The 22,502-nt window shown below is 37.6% G+C and overlaps 1 protein-coding gene across 1 annotated transcript in view; it reads right to left on the reverse strand.

The window, feature by feature from the left end:
* ANO4 (anoctamin 4) overlaps window positions 1–22,502 on the reverse strand; it is a 459,137-nt gene that overhangs the window by 80,186 nt on the left and 356,449 nt on the right. The window contains exons 11-14 of the mRNA XM_044677798.1: window positions 17,989–18,095; window positions 11,877–11,932; window positions 5,922–6,043; window positions 1,997–2,131 (exon numbers count right to left, since the gene is read on the reverse strand). Of these exons, the coding sequence (XP_044533733.1) occupies window positions 1,997–2,131; window positions 5,922–6,043; window positions 11,877–11,932; window positions 17,989–18,095 (420 nt within the window). The remainder of the gene's footprint in view (window positions 1–1,996; window positions 2,132–5,921; window positions 6,044–11,876; window positions 11,933–17,988; window positions 18,096–22,502) is intronic.

Here is a 22,502-nt window from a genome sequence, read left to right on the forward strand (position 1 = left end):
CAGGGATCACACAGCAAAAAAAGTATTTGAGTTTGACTTTGAACTCAGTTCTTCCTAACTCTGAGCCTGGTATCTCTATCCACTGCACCACCTAGCTGCCTCTATGTTACAGACACAATTTAACTTGAAAGGGGAGAGAACATTCAATAACTAGGGCATTCAGGACATGCTTCTCATAAGAAATGATTTACTAACTGAGCCTTAAAATAGTTCTAGGAGGCAGAGATGAGGAGGAAACATATTCCAGGTTAAAATGGTTTGTACAAAGGCCAGGAGATTTAACATAGAGAGCTGGGCCCTGGAAAAGTGAGTTGCAGTGAGATTGAGGAGGCCTGGGAAGCAAAAAGGTGGTGAAACAGATGGAATATTGGAAGCTAGAAGATCTAAGAAGAACTTCTACCAAAGTCTAACTGAGTGATTTTGAGCAAGTCCCTTAACCTCAGTCTCAGTATTTATGTTTACAAAATGGAGATACAGACAAAATTAAGTAACACATAGAGTGCTTTCCCAAACTTTACAGTGCTATGAAAATGTTATTATTATTGTTTAAATGTCAAACTGATTTGAAAGATCTGGAAACTGATCAACACAATGACCCAATATAATCTCAAAGGACTCATAATCAAATCCACTTTCTATCTCCAAACAGAGAAATGATAGATTGAGAGCAAAGACAGAAGCTTCTCTCCTTCCTTCCTTCCTTCCTTCCTTCCTTCCTTCCTTCCTTCCTTCCTTCCTTCCTTCCTTCATCTTCCTTGCTCTTTCTTTTTTCCTTCTTCTTTACCTCATCCCTTCTTTATATTCTGTTTTTTTTATTCTTATATTCTTATTTTTTTGTCCATTTTTTCAACATGGTTAAGGTAGGAATTTGTTTTGCATGACTATGCAAAAATTGGAACAGGATCTGGCTTTCTTGCCTTCCTAACTGATGGAGGGAGAGAGAGAGAGAGAGAGAGAGAGAGAGAGAGAGAGAGAGAGAGAGAGAGAGAGAGAGAGAGTGTTCAGGAGAAAAGAAAATGAAACTGAACTTAAAAAACTGAATTTGTGTTTTTTCCTAGAGGAAAAGAGAGCCATTGGAGGTCATTGGGCATAGCAGTGATCTGGCCCAGAAGTGAGTTAGGGCAATTATTTCAGCAACCTCATGATGATTGATTGGAGGAGAAGAATAGAGATCAGCTAGTGAACAAATGATTATCACTTTTTAGAGGTAAACTGATATTTTTAGACTAGCACCAAAATGAAGATTCCTTGAACTTGAGAATTGTATTGCTTTTTCATTTGTATCTCTCAAACCTAGCATGACATCTTGCCCAAAAGAAAAATGCTTAATAAATGTTGTATAGAACTGGATTTCTGAAATTATTTTTAACTATTTCCTGTTGACAGGAAAGATTTCCCTTTCCTTTAAATTCCTAAATTCCTGTGGCTTGGAAAGAGATATTTCTTTCTAGAATATGAGTAAAAGACTTCTGGAAAAATGGGCAGCATGATATTAGTATGAAGGTCGTGAAAATAACCAGCACTTATATAAATAACAACTTATACTTTGCAAAGCATTTTACAAATATCATCTCATTTTTATTATGAAAGGATTCCTTATAGAAGACTGAAAGCTACTTATTTAAACACATTGGGTAATTATTTTGTGAGTCAATTATTTCCAGGATCTGCTATTTCACCTGGTGTTAATTTCCTACATAGACATTGATTATATTTCTTTTGCAATAGATTTGATGGTCTTGGAGAACTGTTGTGGCTAACAAAACCATCACTCCTTGGCCAATCTGGGGATGACTGTCTCTGATTCTGGAGTGTTCAGAGAGCACATGTCCTCCATCACTTAGTCCATGCCTGCTGGAGACTGAGTTCTAGGAAGAAGGTCTGCAATTTAACACAGTCACCCTCCAGGTCACGAAGGGGCATTAGTAGAAGATAGCCAAATTTCTAAATTTGAAAGAGAAAAGCCAATAGGCTACTCCAGGCTCTCCCTTCTTACCTGACTTGGCAGTGGTCCAGAGTGGTAACTCCATACAAAAAGACAAAGAGTCCAATGAAGGCAGCTGGGAAGAGCATTCCTGTATACCAGCCCAACCAGGCAAAGTAGAGACCAATCTTCTCACCAAAATACCGCCTGTGTAAAACAGAACCACCTACAATATCAGGCTCATGGGTCATTTTTCTATAGATTTGTTTTAAAATTGTGGGTTTATAGAAAGCTTGTGAGCTGGGAAGGACCTCTGAGGTTATTTATATCAACTCATTTTATGATGAGGAAACATTTACAGTAGGAAAGTGACTTACTCAAGATTACAAAGTTTGATAACATGTTAAACAGTCCTTTTACTTCTCAGGTGACTTCCTGATGGCTATGTGCATTACCTATTTATACTCTCAGTATAAATAGCTTTTGGAGCCTCTTAAGAGTTCCAGCAATTGATGCAGAGCAAAAGGAGCAGAGCCAGAAGAATACTGTACACAGAGACTGATACACTGTGGTAAAATAGAATGTAATGGACTTCTGTACCAGCAGCAATACAATGACCCAGGACAATTCTGAGGGACTTATGGAAAAGAACGCTACCCACATTTAGAAGAAGGACTGCAGGAGTGGAAACACAGAATAAAAGAAACTGCTTGAACACATGGGTTGAGGCGGACATGATTGGGGATGTAGACTGGAAACTACCACACCAATGCAACTATCAATAATATGGAAATAGGTCCTGATCAATGACACATATTAAAACCAGAGGAAATGCACATCGGCTAATGGGGCAGGGGAGGTCAGGGAGTGAAGGGGAAGGTGGGAGCATGAATCATGTAACCATGTTAACTTTTCTAAAAAATAAAAATTATTAAATGAAAAAAAAGAGCCAAAGAGACTTGGGAAGGAGTCAGATTTAAATTCTGCCTTAGAAAGGTATTGGGTATGTGGTCCAGGGCAACTCACCAAGCCTACCTGAGCTTGTTTACTCACCTGTAAAGATGAATAGGCTCTGGATAGGGATTAGGTTTCTGATTTTCTTCATTTATGAAATGTGCTAGACAATTTTTATTGTTACTGTTTATTTATTTCAGCCATGTCTGACTCTCTTTGACCCCTTTTTGAGGTGTTCTTTGCAAAGATACGGGAGTGGTTTGCCATTTTTGAGGCAAACAAAGTAAGTGACTTACCTGGAATCATGTTGCTAGTGTTTGAGGCCAGATTTGAATTCAGGATGATAAGTCTTTCTGACTGCAGACTTGGTTCATTATCTACTGTACCACCTAGTAATCTTTTTTTTTTTAGAAACCTTACCTTCTGTCTTAGAGTTTATATTAATTATTGGTGCTAAGGCAGAAGAGTGGTAAGGGCTAGGCAGTGGGGGTTAAATGACTTGCCCAAGATCACACAGCTAGAAAGTGTCTGAGGCCAAATTTGAACCCACAACCTCCTGTCTTCAGGCCTGGCTCTATCCTCTGAGCCATTTAGCTGCCCCAACTTATAGTCTTTAATTCTAAAAAGTATCAAAGAATTGAAGAGTTTATCTGTATTGATAGAAGGACTTTCCTCATCGGGAAGTTGCCTCCTACAATGAAATCATGGCCCTAGTCCAAATGTTACATATTGAATACAGTATGGCAAAAATTTATTCAGAGACTCATCTAATTCAACCTGCTTATGATATAAATGAAGAATATAAGTCTCAGTAAAGCATAGAGAATCATCAATCTCAAGCTGGAAGGGACCACAGAGCTCATCTAGTCCTACCCTTTCATTTTACAGAGAACACTGGAGCCGAAGGGTTCTCTATGGAGGGAGTAACAGAATCAGGATTTGAACCTAGGGTTGCTGATACTGTGACATATTCATCTATTTCTCATAATAGATTAAGCTTGAGTTCTTCCCATTAAAGAAGTCATGCCTTACTTTGTGAAAATTAAATACCCCCAAAACTAAGATTATTTTCAAACAGGTATTTTCCAATGATCTTTTTCTCCTTTATTATAAAATTGCTGATCAAAGGATCATAGCTTTAAGTCTGGAAAAATTTAGTCTAAATTAATTGCTCCAAGTCACACAGGAAGTGGGGCGGGGGGGGGGGGGGGGTGGGGATGAGAACTCAAATTCTCTGACTTCCAGAGCCAAAAAGTGTTCCCTTGTTTGACATCATGCTAAATCTCTGAGGTCTCTTCTAAACTCTAAGACTCAGTAAACTAAATTGTAGATATATTGAATTTTCTTGATTTCTTTCCCCCCTTCATATTTCATTGCTGTGCACACACTCAATACCTACTCATTGGTAGACTTTAAAAATCCAATTTGAAACCGCAATCACAAACTGCCTATGGCAGTTTTCTTTAATATCATTCAATGTAATATCCTCTGGAGACAAAGCCTGGGGAAGACAGTGGCCTTTGCTCTCTTAAATCCTATTATAGAATATCCATGTTGAGTTGACTTGAATCTACAATATTTAGTCTGATTCAAAGGGGAGAGATTTTATCATAGCAAACATTTCCTAACCATAGATCATCATACTCATCTTCCACTTCTACAAAGAATAGGCTTAGAATACACTTAATCTCTTTTGATCACCATGAGTGAAGTTGGAATGAGAACAAGCACATGGATACACCATTAATGACTTTCCAGGGAAATGAAAATGTAGAGTGGGCTGTTAATCTCCATCTCCATTTATTTTAATAACAACAATGGGAACCCCCCCTCTAACCACCCCCACCTCATTTTTACTACAACAATAAACACAGAACTAATTCAGCTGGTTTTAGAAACAATCCATTGTTCTTCCCATAAGAAATCCTGACAATTGAGCTAACTGGTACTTTAGCCTAGTAGTTAGTTTCCAGACAATAGCAGAAACTGTCTGTGGTTTCATTGGCATAAGGAATGCCCAGGAAAGAAACTCTCTCTGACAACGCAAATGGGCACCTATTTTATGATTTTTTAGGTTGAGAGTTTCCCAGAGTAGTTTGAGGTTAAATATCCTGCCCGGGGTTACAAAGTTTATGTCACAGGTAAGATTTGAATATAGGTCTTCTTTTCTTTGAGGTTATCTCTCTATCCATTAAGCCACAATCTTCAATGTCATAAAAAAAGAAAGTCTTAGGAATCTAAATTGGCTTATAGGCAGACACAGCCTTGAAATGGAAATGACAGCCTTCTCTGGATAAAATGACCAATTGGCCAAAGACTTCAAAAGACTGAATTACAGAGTAGAGTCCAGTATTGTGAAAGGCACTGTGGAGAAAGGTTTGATTTTAGCCTGATTTTAAATCCGCCTTTGATATACATTAGCTAATTTCTCAGTGCTCCCAGAAAACTCAGTTAACTTTAGTTACAGTTGAGTTGCTTATCTGTATCACTGGATGGAGTTTCCTTATCAGAATTTCCATTCACCAATGAAGTTAATGTGTTTGGGAAAAACACACACATGAACACAAGTTTTCCTCTGTGAACAATATAGATAAGATTAAAATGTTACTGTTTTATCAAAGCATTCTAGAATCTTTTTTTAAGAATCCTGCAATTGACAGTTGTGTCAACTAAGGAAGTAGCATGGAAAATATGAAATATGAAAATATGAAATAAGAAATGCTTTGGGGAGAAGAGGATCAGAAGAATGACCCAACCTTGTCTATAGTTTTCTATAGTACTCCTCTTAGATTTTCTTCAGCAAACACTATCACCCCAAAAGGAGAGCTCCTTCAGCAAGAGGACAGACAATGGAAAAGAAACTTCCCTTCCCCATGATGAGTCATCTCTCCTTAGGTGAAATCAGTTGGATCAACTTAAATTCTAGGGATCTCAAATACTTTTTTTTCTTGTAAGAATAGCTGGTTCTACCTGCTATTACTCTCTTACCATTTGATCTTGGACTACCAAGTGCCTTTGTTGTCATAAACAGGTCAGAACTCACCGTATGAGATCCAGGGGCTGGTATTTATACCACACACCCCAAGAGGCCCAGCACTCATACAGCAAGTGCCTGTGGTTTTCTGCTCCATGAGTTCTAATGGAATTTTTACTTCTGTAACTTCCCTAGGATTGGAAAAAAAAGAGAGAAAAGATTGGTGATGCTTGTACTGATAAGGGCAGTGAGTATTATTGCCCCCAAACATTTCTTTCTCACATCAGGTTGTAAACTTAAGAGCTGCATCAATATAATATCATATAACTAATTCATTCCATTCCACAACATGTGTTATATACTTAATATTTGCTGTTCTGGGATACAAAGACAAAAAAACAAAATATTTTCTGTCTACAAGGAGTATACATTCTACTTGAGCTATATGTCAAAGACTTGGACCAAGTATTGGGACTATAAAAAGACTTGTTACTCTGCAACTAAGAGTGTTGCTCACAGTACTGAATCATCAAACTAATTAACCAGGGTCATACAGCTGGGATGTAGTAGAAGTAGTATTTGAACCCACGTCTTCCCTATTCCCATATACTCTAGTATATCTTTTCCAGTGAAGTATATACTGACTTAAATAATGAAATTTTAAGAGGTATAGAGTAACAGAATTATATGTTTCTGAATTACTTTGTTTTCTTTTGGGGGAAAACTTATTTGTAAGTTCAGGGGATTGGTTTAGCAAAAATTTTGTAGTAGAGGGCAGCTGGGTAGCTCAGTGGAGTGAGAGTCAGGCCTAGAGACAGGAGGTCCTAGGTTCAAACCCGGCCTCAGCCACTTCCCACCTGTGTGACCCTGGGCAGGTCACTTGGCCCCCATTGCCCACCCTTACCACTCTTCCACTTATGAGACAATACACTGAAAGTACAAGGGTTTAAAATTTTTTTTTGTAGTAGATTTGAATAAGCTGCTTTTTTTTGATACTCCATTTGGCTTCCATGCTCTTGAAGAACCAATCAAAGTTTATATAGTCTCTGTAGGAGAGGCTTTTGGAAACAAGGGTTATGCTTCTTTGGTATGGAAAAAGCTTTTGCAACACAGTCATTATATATATATATATATATATATATATATAATAAGTATGTAACCAAGACTTGTTTCTGTCTTAGTCCTGAATTAAAACTGGATTGTGCTATGTTACATAAAACTAGTTTTAAATGACAGTATGCATTTTGGGAAACTGTATGTAAAGTATGCACCACAGTGTATTTGGAATAAGCAACACACAGACTTAGATCTTCACTCTTGACAAATATTGGCTATTTGATCCCAGGCAAGTCTTTTCAACTCTTTTTCTACCAGAATCTTTAAGATTAGAGGTTATAGATGAGTTGTTGATTTACATTTGGTAGAGGGAGTCCCACAACTGGAGTTCCCTACATAGATGCAATCACAGGTTTTCCAATTTTCCCCACAAAAGCACAACAATAAACCAAGGATGTAAATTTCTATAAACTATGCATGAAAACTAGTCTCAGTATTTTGTAATCATACTATCTGCATATAAAGAAAGCTTTACTGTGATTTTATTTGTATAGTTATAGATACAGTTATAGATATGGATATGGAGTTATAGATACAGAAAGCATCCTACTAAATGTTGATCAGTACCTTTTCTATCTCATGTAATCTAAAAAAGATCTTGGGGCATTCAGAGGTTACATTTCCTAGAGTCAGGATAGTCAGAATATGTTGAAGGTGGAACTTGAATCTAGGTTTTCCTGACTCCAGAGGCTGTACTCCATACACTATATCAGGCTGTCTCTATAATGCTATGATGGTGGTAAAGAACTGGACAATGAGGGCCAAGATGTGAGAGTAATTGTGTTTGGAGAGCTTGCTTCTGCAAGGTCATGATAGCATAAGGCAGCTCCCTGTCAAGGCATGAATAGGATTTCTCAGAATAGTCTCTGGCCATTTACTGCATGATAAAGAAAAGATTTTCGGATTGGTGGCTGAGTCAGAACTGAGAGGGCATATAAAAAGGCACACAATGGCCAAGACAAATTTCACTTTTTTCTGGAGGTGATGGAAGCAAGGACTGCTTATAAGCCTTCAGGGTGTGGAAAGTAGTGCCAGTGACTTACTCTCTCTAATGGGGTCCACCAGTGGCCATGAATACATGGTGCTTCTGTTCTTTGCCTCTTTTCTGCTCTGGGTGAAAAAGTATTAAAGATGGTTATAGGTCCTTGAGCTTCAAAAGCATAGAAGATTAAGCCACCAGAAGTTCAGTAACTGAAGTCCATTCTGGATCTTGCCAGTAGTAAAGGTAAGTGAAGCACTAACACAGACTTGATTTCAGGCTAGGGTAGCCTACAGCAAGGGAGTCACTGTCCAGCATTTATGCCATACTGCTAGCACATATGCCATTCAGAAATTAAGTTAGGGGGCAGCTGGGTAGCTCAGTGGATTGAGAGCCAGGCCTAGAGACGGGAGGTCCTAGGTTCAAATCTGGCCTCAGACACTTCACAGCTGTATGACCCTGGGCAAGTCACTTGACCCCCATTGCCTACCCTTACCACTCTTCCACCTATAAGTCAATACACAGAAGTTAAGGGTTTTAAAAAAAGAAATTAAGTTAGTTCTGGTGAATATTTTAACTGCTTTAAGTTTGAATCCACTCTCCCTAGTGACCATGGTGGTAGAATAGGGAGTCTCCTGTGTACCATTCCAGTGGTGGAAGGAATGCTTTGAAGAATCTACTAGTGCTATAATTTCTCAGTAAATTTCTCTTTCTGAAAGTTAATTGACATAATTTGGTTAAATAATACTGAACTTCTGAGGGATAGAGTCAAGATGGAGACTCAGAAGCAGTAAAACTCTTCCACATCAATAAAAACAAAGTGCTTCTGTAGGAAAACAAAACCAAATACAACCACGGGACAGAGCTGGGGGACCCTCCTGCTTGATTCAGCTTAAAAGGTATGCAGAGAAAGTTCAATTCTTGGGTTTAAGGAAAAGAAAGAAGGAAGGTCCCAGGGCCCTTCCCCCATTTTCTGTTCTGAGACTCAGGAGGTTGTTGGAATCTTGGGGCAAGGGCTCCAGCCTGGAGGAAGTACCTTTCTACCATAGCTACTTGAGTCTCAGGGCTCTGACCATAACTGGCAGGGAGGCAATTGGAGCATAGGAACAGAGAAGAGGGCAGCCTGGTTGCAGCCTTTAGCTACCAATCCTCCATCCTGGAGCTCTGCCTCTGGAGATTTTGGCCTCAGGGCACATCCAGCTCTGCAGATCAGCTCTATAATGAAGCTCAATCCCCAACACCCCTCCACCACCAACTATGCTGAGATATGGTAAGAATCAAGCTGACTGGGATCCCAGGGCAAAGGCTGCAACCGTGACAGTACCTTGGTACCACCATAGGAAGCTCAGGGCTCTGACCAAGCAGCTGGCAGGGAAGCAACTGGCAGAAAGGAAAAAGAGGAGGATGAGGGTAACTATCTTCAGCCTCTATAACTTCACATTCACCTTCAGCTTCAACTGGCAACTGGGGAAGATCTGGCCTCAGGGCTCATTAATACAATAGGTTAGCCTCATCAGCCTAGTCTAGTTAATCAGCAGAGCAGAGAAGAAGGCCCTTCAGGACAGAATATCCAAAACCCACAGATCTGCAAATAAACAGAGGAGCAAGAATATATCCAATAATGGGGAAAAGAAGAAAAAAATAGGAGTAAACAATAGAAAAAGAAAAAAAGAAATTACAATCAACAGCTTCTATCCAGGTAATGAACAAAGAACAAATGGAACAGAAGAAGATCTAAGGAACACCAAGAAAAAACTCAGAAACTCCAGCAAATTGAACACAGACTTTGGAAGAACTCAAAACACAATTAAAAAAAAACAATTAAGAGAGGCTGCAGACAATTGGGAAAAGAACTTTTAAAAACAAAATAGGTCATCTGGAAACAGAGGCACATGAACTAAAACAAGAAAATAGTGTCTTGAAAGCCAGAACTGACCAGCTTGAAAATGAGGCAAAGTAAGTGAAAGATGACCTACAAAGAAAAACAGACCAAAAGGAAAAGGATGACCAAAAAGCCAGAGATGAAATTCAGTCTTTAAAAATTAGAATCTGACAACTAGAAGCAAATGATTTCATAAAACAGCAAGAGTCTATAAAACAAAATCAAAAGAATTAAAAAATAGAGGAAAATATGAAACACCTCATTGATAAAACAACAAACCAGGCAAATAGATCCAGAAGAAACAACTTAAGAATTATTGGACTACCGGAAAATTATGGCAAAAGAAAAAGCCTGGACATAATTCTACAGGAAATTATCCAAGAAAACTACCCTGATATTCTTGAACAAGAGGGTAAAGTACAGATTGAAAGAATCCACAGATCACCTGCTGCATAAAATCCCTAATTGACAACTCCCAGGAATGTTATGGCCAAGTTCAAGAACTTCCAGACCAAGGAAAAAATACTACAAGCTGCTAAAAAGAAACCATTTAGATATCATGGAGCCATAGTTAGGATAACACACAACCTGGCTGCATCCATATTGAAAGACCAGAAGGCATGGAATATGATATTCTGGAAAGTAAAAGAACTGAGTCTATAACCAAGAATCAACTACCCAGAAAAATTGACTATATTCTTGCAGAGGAAAGTGTGATTATTTAATAAAATAGAAGACTTCCAAACATTGCTTAAGAAAAGGCCTGACTTAAATAGAAAAGTTGATGCCCAAACATAGAACTCAAGAGAATCACCAAAAGGTAATTAAGAAAGGGGAAATAATCCTGGACTTCTAATCACTGGGCCAATCAATGACATAGAGAAGTTATTAAATATAATCAGCAAATTATATTGGGAAGAACATACCACAAGGGGGGCACAAACTGAGTAACTCTGGTAGAATATGTAGCAGGGGGACTCAACTTATTAATATGAGCTTATATGGGTTATATATATGTGAGACATATTACGCATGTGTCACTTTTTTACTTTGAAAACAGTTTCTATTCATAAAGAATATAAGAACATAGCACTGTTTCCATAGTAGATGCTCTTCAAACATTTGAAGATAGAAAAAGATAAATTAAGAAATGAAAGAGACCATGAAATGATCAGTACAGATAACAAAGGGAGGAACTGAACAAAATCTGTTTGAGAACAATAGGCTTTAGTCATACTCATAATGAGAGGTAGTATGACATAGTGAATAGACAGCTGGCTTTAGGGTCAAAAAGATCTGGGTATAAAGTTACTCACTATAAAAATGGTTGTGTGAACCTGTGCAAGTAGATTAATCTCTAAGTATACTAAGCAAATACTAGAGGAAGGGTGCCAAGCTACATTGGTATAGGCAGTATCCTTATCTAGGAGTTCCTTATACTAATGAAATCCCCAGTCTAGTCCTTATTCCTTCCCATCCCCATCAATACTCTGAAATTCCATTATTACATGATGATGATGATGATGATGATGATGATGATGATGATGATGATGATGTCTAGCATTTATGAAGTGCTTTAAAGTTTTAAGAGCACTTTACAAACATTTCATTTGAATACCACAACAAACCTGGGAGATAGATGCTATTATTACCCCCAATTTATAGATGGGAAAACATAAGCTCCATTGCTCTATCCACCAAATCACCTATCAAGTATTTCTTTGATATATATCAAGTACCACCATATTTCTAAAAATGGCTTCATGAGTAGTTGGGGCCAAAGAGATCCTTAGAAATGTGTTGCTTCTGGAGATTACCCTTATTATATTTTGCTAGACTGATTCACAGAAGACACACAGTTCTTTGTTAGGCCTCTCACTTGCTTTCAACTTGGTGGCACCTGCCAGAAGTATGCCTTGTTGGTAAAGCCTTGGGGAATCCACAGTCCCCTCTCTAATACAATGGGGCACCAGAGTAGGAATTGAATGGAGGGCATCTTTAGCAATCAGGATATAAAAACTAGAAGGGAGTTGAAGAGGGACAATACCTCATGAAGTGGGAATGCAGCTTCATAGGAGCCATTAGTAAGCAATCGATTCAGTCCTGGAAAACACAAAATTCATCTTAAATCAAAATGAGTTTAAATTTCTGGGAATCATTGGATCATAAATTTAAAGTTGAAAGGGACCTTAGGGATCATCCAGTCCAATTCCTTCATTTTATAGACAAGGAACCTGAGGCCCAGAGAGGCTGAAGGACTTAGAAGATCATAGATTTAGAGTTGGAAGGGACCTTAAAGATCATCTGTTTGAAACCCATGATTTTACAGGTGAGGAAACTGAGGCTGAGGGAGTTTACATAATATATAGGATTATAGATTTAGAGCAGGAAGTAACCTTAAAGATCCAGTTGTCCAAGCCCTTGATTTTACAGTTTGACTAGGTTATGAAAGGGCCAGTCTAAATAATCTCTAAATTCCTTTCTAGTTTGAAATATTTGAGCCTCTGGTCATATAAATTCATTTGCCCAAAGTCACAAGAAGAATAAGTAGAAGAGGTAAGTCTTGAAGGATCACAGCTGTAGAGCTTGAAGGAAACTCAGGGGCCATTTAGCTTAACCTTTCATTTTACAGGTTAACAAATAAGCACAGAATAAAGAAGAAACTTATTCAAGGTCACACAGAACACTCTTTTAAAATGTCTGTCTCCTGATTTTAAAACTAGTTCTTCTTCCACCATACTAAGATACAAAGGTCAGATTCTTCCATAGATAAGATCCTTACAGAGTTGAATATTGAATTTCTGTTTGTCTAAACCATGGATATTGCCATGCTTTCAGTTTAGCCTGCAACTTTTCTCTAATTATTATATCATGAGATTTTGCAAGTATTGAAGTGTTTGCACATGTTTCTTCTTAATTTCTAAGTATGAGACCTACCTGTGACACATATCAGATGTATTAATCATTTAATCTCTCAGTTCTCTGGATATCTAAGAATATAAATTACAAAAAGTGCCTTGTCAGAGAGCGGTTCCTCACCTTGGGGTTTCCTGCATAAATGAAATGACATATATAATCTCTGTTCTTTTAAATAAGGTGTCCAAGGGCAGTTGTCTCCTTTAGACAAGCATCAGTGGTATTTAAAGCTCTTATATTGTACCTAACCTTCTCTGAACTATGAAAAGATTTAAAGCTGGAAGAAATCTTAGTGATCATTCAGTACACTCCTCTTATTTTATAGTGAGGAAACTAAGGCCCAGAGAGTCACAGAACTATAACTGACTTGGTCAAGATTATTTATTTAATTTAAAACTCCTTACCTTCCATCCTAGAATCAATAGTAAATATTGGTTCCAAGGCAAAAGAGTATAGTAAGTAAGTGTGTAGGAAACTGGGCTTAAGTGACTTGCCATGGGTCCCACAGCTAGGCAATGTTTGAGTTCAGATTTGAACCCAGGACTTTCTGTCTCCAGATGTGGCTCTTTATCAACTGAGGCACCTACCTGCCCCTTGGTCAAGATTTGAATGCAGGTCTCTTGACACCAAGTTCGGTGCATTCTGTCCATTATACCCATACTCAGCCCCTTCAATGTACAGATAAGAAAACTGATGTGCCCCAAAGTAGCCAAGCCATTTGAACCATTTCTTTTGACTCTAGAACCTCTGATTCTTGTTTATTAGGTGGCCTCGACTCATTGTATTTAAATGTCTGAGACATTCATGCATCTTTCTGTTTTCTGCCTCTGTTCTGGGAATCCTTCACAAAGTGGCCTGTGAGTACTCATCAGTTAACAGGAGCCATGTTCAAAATCATTTAAGATTAGTCCTGTGACATGAAAGCCCTTAACTATCCAACTGTGTAGATTGTGAAGAAGTTGTTTTGAAGCCCACTGTTCACACACTCATATCTTGTAAATATTTGCTCTAGATTCAATCAATCACAAATATTAGTTGCCCATCTGTATTGTTTTAGGCATTTTGGTGGGCACTAGAAGGGATATAAGTGTAAGACAAAGTCCCTGGACTTAGGAGCTTAGTCTAATGGGGAAATATAAACCCACAAAAGATTACTACCTAATAATATTTAAATAATGCTGTAAGACAATAATTAAAGAAATAGCATAAAATTGCATAGAATTCATTTCCAATTAACTAAGTGCATAGACAACTATTATGGGAGTTGGCAGTAGGAAGAAATTGCTTTAAGATGAGGTGACCAAGGAAGATTTTTTGGAGAGAGTAGGGGTAGGAGGGAAGAGAGAGTATCTATGGTAATGTAAAGATTATAATCTCTAACAATTGATTCATTTTGGAAAGGATGATGAATATAGAGTTTCAGAACCTGAGTTCACATCCTGGCTTTGCATTTTTTCTTCTATGAAATCAGGTGAAATTGGAGTAAATGACCTCAACTTCACTTCCAGGTCTGTGGTTATGACCCTTTGATCCCACCAAGACATTTATCTTTTTCTTCCCAAAAAGTTGCATTTGACAACTGATAAAAATCTGATGATCTATCTGATCTATATAAATTATCTGATGATAGTTTAGCTTCTATAGTGTCTAACCCAGAACTAAAACTGGGATCAAAGTCTTCTGTGCTCATTATGTATTGATAATTTTGAATTTGGTAGAAGATATGACATTTTCCATCTTTTCTTATGATGTATTAGCCTATTAGTTTCCTATTAAAGAGAGAGTAGATCTGCATCTTTGAAAATCACATTTCATCAAGTCATACTCTTGATATTTCAGGTAGCAATGACTCTGGGAAATACTAAACATCTTTTGTTAAAAATGGAAATCATCATGGGAAAGCATCCTTGGTTTGGAGTCAGAGGATCAAGGTTTGAATCCAGATTTTTTCACTTATCACTTCATTGCCCTTCTACTTAAAGACATAAACTCTTGGGACATCAATTTCTTCATCTGTAAAATGGAGAATTTGATCCATGAGATCTAGAAGTTCTCTTCTTGCTCTAAATCCACTCTTATGATTCCTTGATTTTTCATACAAGATGGGCATCAATTAAAGTGCAATAGTGAACTAAATGAGAAGATTGATATTAAATTAATCAACAAAATTTAGACAGTATTTGGCAATTTTCATTCATATTTAACTGCTATGCATACAAATTATTAATGCATTTGAAATCTTTTAGGGAAGAGCTTGTAAATGTTCCTTAGGAATTTTTATGGGAAATTATGGAGAAGAAATTGTTAATTCCAACTCTTTAAAATAATTAAAGAAAAAAGTTGGTTTAAACATAGAAGATAGAGAGATGTATTTGGGTTTTTTTTCTTTCCTTTTGGGGGCGAGTTTTTTTCCCAATTAATTAATTAATTAAGAAGTTTTTCCCCATGGTTACATGATTCATTTTCTTGCCCTTGTCTCTTCCCTCCCCAAGCTGACAAGCAATTGCCCTGGGTTATACAGGTATCATTGTTCAAAGCCTATTTCCATATTATTAATATTTGTAATAGAGTGATCTTTTAAAGTCAAAATCCCCAATCATATACCCATTGAATCATGCAATCCTGTGTTTCTACTCTCACAGTTCTTTTCCTGGATGTGAATAGCATTCTTTCTCATAATTACTTCTGGATTGTCCAGGATCATTGCATTGCTGCTAGTACAGAAGTCCAATACATCTGTTGTACCACAATGTTTCACTTTTTGTGTACAATGTTCTTCTGGTTCTGTTCCTTTCACTCTACATCAATTCCTGGAAGTCTTTCCAGTTCACATGGAAATCTTCCAGTTCATTTCTTTTAGCACGATAGTATGGTGTGGTATCACCATCAGATACCACAATTTCTTTATCTATTCCCCAATCGATGGACACCCTCTCATTTTCCTTTTTTTTTTTTTTTTTGCAACTATAAAGAACACAGCTATAAATATTTTTGTACAAGTCTTTTTCCTTATTATCTCTTCGGGGTACAAACTCAGCAGTGGTATGGCTAGATCAAAGGGCAGACAGCCTTTTAAAGCCCTTTGGGCATAATTCCAAATTACCTTCCAAAATGGTTGGATCAATTCCACCAGCAATGTATTAGTGTACCAATTTTGCCACAACACCTCTAACATTTTATTTTCCTTTATTGTCATATTGGCCAATCTGCTGAGTGTGAGGTGGTATCTCAGAGTTTTGATTTGCATTTCTCCAATTATAAGAGAGTTAGAACACTTTATCATGGGCTTATTGATAGTTTTGATTTTTTTTTTTATCTGAAAACTGCCTATTCATGTACCTTGACCACTTATCAATTGGGGAATGACTTGACTTTTTGTACAGTTGAGTTAGTTCCTTATAAATTTGAGAAATTAGACCTTTGTCAGAGGTTTTTGTGATAAAGATTTTTTCCCAATTTGTTGCTTCCCTTCTAATTTTGGTTGCATTGGTTTTGTTTGTATAAACATTTTTAATTTAATATAATCAAAATTATTCATTCTATGTTTTGTAATGTTCTCTGTCTCTTGCTTGGTTTTAAATTCTTTCCTTTCCCATAGATCTGACAAATATACTATTCTATGTTCATCTAATTTTCTTATAATTTCCCTTTTTATATTTAAGTTATTTACCCATTCTGAATTTATCTTGGTGTAGGGTGTGAGATGTTGATCTAACCTTAATATCCCCCATAGTTTTCTCATGTTCTCATTAGTTTTTGTCAAATAGTGAGTTCTTGTCCCAAAAGCTGGGATCTTTGGGTTTATCAAATACTATCTTGCAGAGGCCATTTACCCCAAGTCTATATCTGATCCTCCCTTCTGTCTCTTAGCCAGTACCATATTGTTTTGATGGCCGCTGCTTTATAGTACAGTTTAAGATCTGGTTCTGCTAGGCCCCCATTCTTCACATTTTTTTTCATTATTTCCCTTGATATTCTTGGTCTTGTATTCTTCCAAATGAACTTTTTTATACTTTTTTTTCTAATTCTATAAAAAAGTTTCTTGGTACTTTGATAGGTTTGTCAGAGTGGTGTATTTGAAAGAACACTGAATTTAGATTTAGAAGACCTAAATTTGAATTCCTGCTGTCTTGATTATCATTCAGTGCTCATTAGCTGTCTAATGTGGGGCAGGCCACCTACTCTTTCTAAGCCTCAGATTCCTCATATGTAAAATAAGGAGGAGGAATGACTATAAGGTCTCTTCTGGTTCTAAATCTCTGATCCTTTAGTTTTATGACTTATCACCTATGTGACTCTGAGCAAGCCACAAAACCTGTTGTGCCTCAGCTTTCTCATTTGTAAGATGAAAATAATAATGATGTCATCTTCAAGCATTTGTTGTCAGCACCAGATGAAATAATGCATGCAAAGTACTTTGCATACATGAAGATACTCCTATGAATCAGCTACTAATGCCACTATAACATCAGCCAACGTAACAATTAATACTAGAATTAGGACCATCACTACTTTGACTATTATTACTACTATTACTGAATAGATCATTCTTCTAAAATGGCAGATGTAAGAAGGAAATTTAATTAAGCAGCCTCTCATCTGTATTAGTTTAACAATCCCTTTGGTTTGATACCTTGCAACCATGTGATTCTAGTAAGAATACATCCCCAGGCAAGAGCCTGTGTAGCTAACCAGATGAAGAATATAGTTCCTGGATAGTCTCTGAGTGTGTGTGTGTGTTACCATGTTAATAATAATTGATTATGTTAATCCTAGGGGTGTGAATCTATTTTATAATGTACTTTATATAAAACTAATTCATATAAGAGGCTACAGAGGTCCTTCGAAGGCTCATGAGGGTTGGGGTTTGATAGATTGCCTGTTACATCAAGAGTGGCCCTTGTAAGTCTCCCCACACACACACACACTCTATAAGTTCCTTTTTTTTAACTTTAAAAACCCGTCAATGTCAATGATGAGGGTCTTCGATTCAACTGGAGGATTAACAGTCATCTGACTTGTTTGCTTTGCCCATCAAATACAGTCAGATTTTGCTCAGAGAGTCTTTTTCCTTCACAGATAAATGAGACATTATCATATAAAAGAAGATAACTTGAAATACATTACAAATAATAATCCATAGATGAGTTCTTCTTTCCATGACCAGGCTTTGTCAATTAGGGCATTCCCCAAGTTCATTCTCCAGTTCTATGTAGGCTAAGTTATTTAGATGGGATACTTACCAATTTTATTTTTTCCTTCTTCATATTTAATTCTTTGTAAAATATGATGCACAATTCTACTTCTTGTGGCATTGTTGAAGAAAGTGTCTTTGTTGTGAATGATGAAGCTACATATGCATACATAAAAACAGAACAGAAGCGCATGGCATTAATTAGAGACAAAGGTACAAAGACTTCCAGAGTTGCTGAGCTGTAACCCAAATGGGAGAAACTTTTCACTGACTCAAATGTGTTAAATTTATATGTGACTGTGCTGTCTCCTCTAGCAGAAGCATAGCTCTTTGAGGGCAGAGATTATTTCATTGCTTTTTTTCTGTTTCATTTTCTATTTCATTTCTATGGTTTATCACAGTTTATGTCTAACAGGAGGTGCTTAATACATGCATATTGATTAAATGACTGATGATCTAGGTACATGTTACCTCCAATAAAAGTAAATTCCTTGGGAGATAGGTAGTGTTTCATTTATTTTTCTTTGTGTCCCTATCACTTATCGTAGTGGTTTATTATCAGAAAAGGTAATGTACTCCTTGTGGGCATGGGATGCTTCATTTTTGTATGTGTACCCTGGCACTGATCACAGTATCTAGCACATAGCAGGTAATTAATAAGTGCTTGCTGCTTGACTGACTGATATGAGAACAAACAAGGGTTGACATGATCAAACCTGATTTAAAACTGAGAGACAACCTTAGCAAAAAACAAAACAGAAAACATACTCCAGATTGAGGTTCATAGATCTGGAACTAAAAATATTAATTAGCGCCCCTGGAAATTATTTTTTTTTTAATTTTAATAGCAATTAATAGGAAAGAGAAATGCACCTGTGGCCATCACCTGGATCGCTCAGCACCCACCAGGTGGCGGTGGCACCCACTTTGGGAATCACTGATCTAGTATAACCCTCTCATTCTGCAAATGAGAAAACTGAAGCCTAGATAGGTTAAATGACTTTCCTAAATTCATAGAAGTACAAAATAGTAGCATTTGGATTTGAACTCAAGACCTGTACTTTGAGTTCAAAGTTTTTCTTACTACATATCTTAGCCTCACAATCCTGGGCATTAATTTCAAATGTTAGATAACTAAAGAAACAATAACAAAATGCTTCATTTCCCAGTAAAGCACTAAGTTAAACTGAGCAAAAAAAAAAATAAAACAACAGAAAGTTTTGGGAAAACGTATTTCCCAGCATTTTAGATGCAAGGACTTTTTGTAAAAAAAAGAAAAAATTAAAAATAATAATAATAGAGAGTAGGAACTTCTTTTGTAAGAGAATGATGTAGACTTTGGGAAGTGGAGTGGAGAATGAATTTGGAAAATGTCCTGTCCCCTCCACGATTTTTTCCGTGGACTTGGGAAATGTCTGTTCTGTCAGAGACAGGGACATTCAGGGTGGATGGTCAAGGCATTTCTCTGAATTACTAAAAAATGTCATAAAGTGATCTTGGAAGCAATTCCACTAATCAACCCACAAGTCATAAAGCAAGTATTTATCAAGGGCCGACTATGAGCCAGGAACTGTGCTGGGATTTGCAGATATATTTAAAAAGTGTGAAAGCTCTAGAATTGCCTGCTAGCCCATGTGACCAGCCAGACTCCCCAGTAAGACTGGGAATGGCAAGGAATCTGTGTCACTCATACTGTCTTTGAATACCCTTTGTGGTGTTGGTGGTACTGGGAAAGCTTGTATGAACTCATGACGTCAAAGGAAATGAGCAGAATCAGTATAATAACTTATGCTGTCACAACATTTTTGCAAAACCCAACAACTTTGAAAAGCTTAAAAATTCTGACTAATGCCATGACCAACTATGACTCTAGAAGAGCAATATTTTTTTTTATTTTTTTTAAACCCTTGTACTTCGGTGTATTGTCTCATAGGTGGAAGATTGGTAAAGGTGGGCAATGGGGGTCAAGTGACTTGCCCAGGATCACACAGCTGGGAAGTGGTTGAGGCCGGGTTTGAACCTAGGACCTCCTGTCTCTAGGCCTGACTCTCACTCCACTGAGCTACCCAGCTGCCCCCTAGAAGAGCAATATTAAATAATGCTCCCTCTCTCCTGATAGGCTTGAAGTGTAGAATGAGATGCATACTTCTATACATGACCAATACAGGAATTTAGCCTAGTATATGTCACAAAGGTGACATACATATACATATAAATATTTATTTATTTATTTGTCCTTCTGCCTATTTATTTATTTATTTGTTTGTTTGTCTGTTTGTTTGTTTTCTTTTTCCCGTGGAAATAAAAGGTAGAAAAAAGAGCAAACAAATGCTTGCTAATTAAAAACATAAATAATATTTAATTAAAGTAGTCGTGGGGGTCAAAACACTGAGAAACTGTAAGGGCTCAATGTAATAACCAGTAGATCTATGATGCAGAGGGAAAAGCAGTGACTGTAGAGTCAGAGGACATGGGTTCAAATCCTGATTCTGATGCTTATTAACCTATGGAATTTGGGGTGATCTACTTCACTGGGGCTCAGTTTCCTCAAGTGTAGAATGAAGGCATTGGACCTGATGACTTCTCAGTTCCTTTCTGACTCTAGATTTTTGATCCTAAATTGAGGAATCCAATTAGAAGTACAGTTTTGTTGCTCATGGATAATTCTAGGTATTGGATCTGGTTATTTAAGATCAACCTATGTTTGTTCTCAATTGAATGACCAAGTCTATATTCAATGCTTACTCTGTGACAGCCACTGTGACTGGCCCTGAGTGTACTGTACAAATAATGGGAGAAAGAGATTTGATGAGTTGGAGGAGGGGCTGTAATTTGAGCAACACATTCAGGGATGGTTGGAAGGCTTGGAATTGAGATAGAAACTGAGGAAGAGAAAACAAGAATTTGCCTGGTTAAATGAGAGAATGGCTGTATTGAAGGCTATTAAATAAGATTGATTAATTGAGAAATGTTCTCCTGAAATCACCATTTGTGAATTTTGATAATTAATCATTACTGAGTATCAATCAAGTGAGAGCGAATGAAGCATCTATGTGTGCCAGACCAGGGGGAAGAGACTTAAAAATGCAATACCTATCCTGGAAAAGCTTCTTTTGAGACTATTTCTTGGGACTGCAGAGGAAGAAGGGTAAACGCAGACATGATCTCAGATGAGATGACTTTTGTTTTATGCTTTTTAGCTTTTTCTTCTTATCTGAGACATACCATTGCATAATGCCAAATAAAGTGGCCATAAAGAACAAACCAACAAATAAAAAAGATGCCTCGTTGATTCACTTGGAAGGATGATACTCAAGCTTGATGAGCAAGACTATGCTTGGAAAGACAATTTGAAGCTAAAGGCCCAATTCAAAAGCTCAGTAAAATTGCCTCGCCTTCCTTCTCTTTTAATAGGGCTACACTAAGTTGCTCTTGCTTAGGTTCATCATCACACAATGGCTTCACAATTGTGGGCTTGGCAAACAATATTTTTTTCTTCCTTACACAGAAGATACAGTGTGGGAGGTAGTGGGGTATAGGGGATAGAGCTCCAGATTTAGAGTCAGAGAGCACTTGTTTGAACCTTGCATCTATTGGAACTTGCTGGATCTATAACCTTGGGGAGGTCATTTTACTGTTCTTGGGCTTTGGGAGCCTCATATGTAAAATAAGGGAGTTGGAAGACACGGCCTCTGAGGTCTCTTCCAGGTCTAGATCTGTGCTCCTGTGACCTGAATGCCAGTCCCAATTCTGCTATATAGGCTCAGAAGGACATATAGAAATCTCAAAGGACTTTATCTTGCCTCTCTACAGAGGAAACACCAAGAGGATGAAAAATGTTTATGACCGATTTCAAGATGAGCAGACACTGCATAGAATTTACCCAAGAGGATGTACATCTGAGCCAGATAGTACTGATGGAAAATGAGTTGTTTATAGAAGTGAACAAGGGTAGGAGAGTGGGCAAAGTTGCTCTGAGGAAACTGCAAAGCTCCTTTTATGACACTATTCCCCCTTGGAAAACAACCTCTCACCTTTCCAATTCTATTATTTCACCATTGTTGCTATATGACAACAAGATATGGAACACTATTTCCTCTGAAAAATGAAATACGAGTGACACACAGATGGCAATGGGAGGGAGAGTGGGTATGAAATGTATAACCAAAGAGGAACTACAAAGGAAGACAGGAGTTAGGAAGACAGGAGTTGGGATGTCATCAAGCAGTGGTGTGACAGGAAGAGAAGATGGGTTAGTCATATGTCAAGAGCAAAGGATGACATATGGACATACCCAGAGCTCCATCCCTGGTGACTTCTGGAGAAAGTAAAGGAATGGGGCAGCTGGGTGGCTCAGTGGATTGAGTCAGGCCTGGAGATGGGAGGTCCTGGGTTCAAATGTGGCCTCAGACATGTCTTAACTGTGTGAGCCTGGGCAAGTCACTTAACCTCCACTGCGTAGCCCTTATCCCTCTTCTGTCTTAGAAGCAATACACAGTATTGATTCTAAGATGGAAGGTGAGGGTTTAAAGAAAGAAAGAAAGTGAAGGAAGGTCTCTATCA

Source organism: Gracilinanus agilis, chromosome 5 (genome assembly GCF_016433145.1).
Source record: "Gracilinanus agilis isolate LMUSP501 chromosome 5, AgileGrace, whole genome shotgun sequence".
Lineage (NCBI taxonomy): Eukaryota > Metazoa > Chordata > Mammalia > Didelphimorphia > Didelphidae > Gracilinanus > Gracilinanus agilis.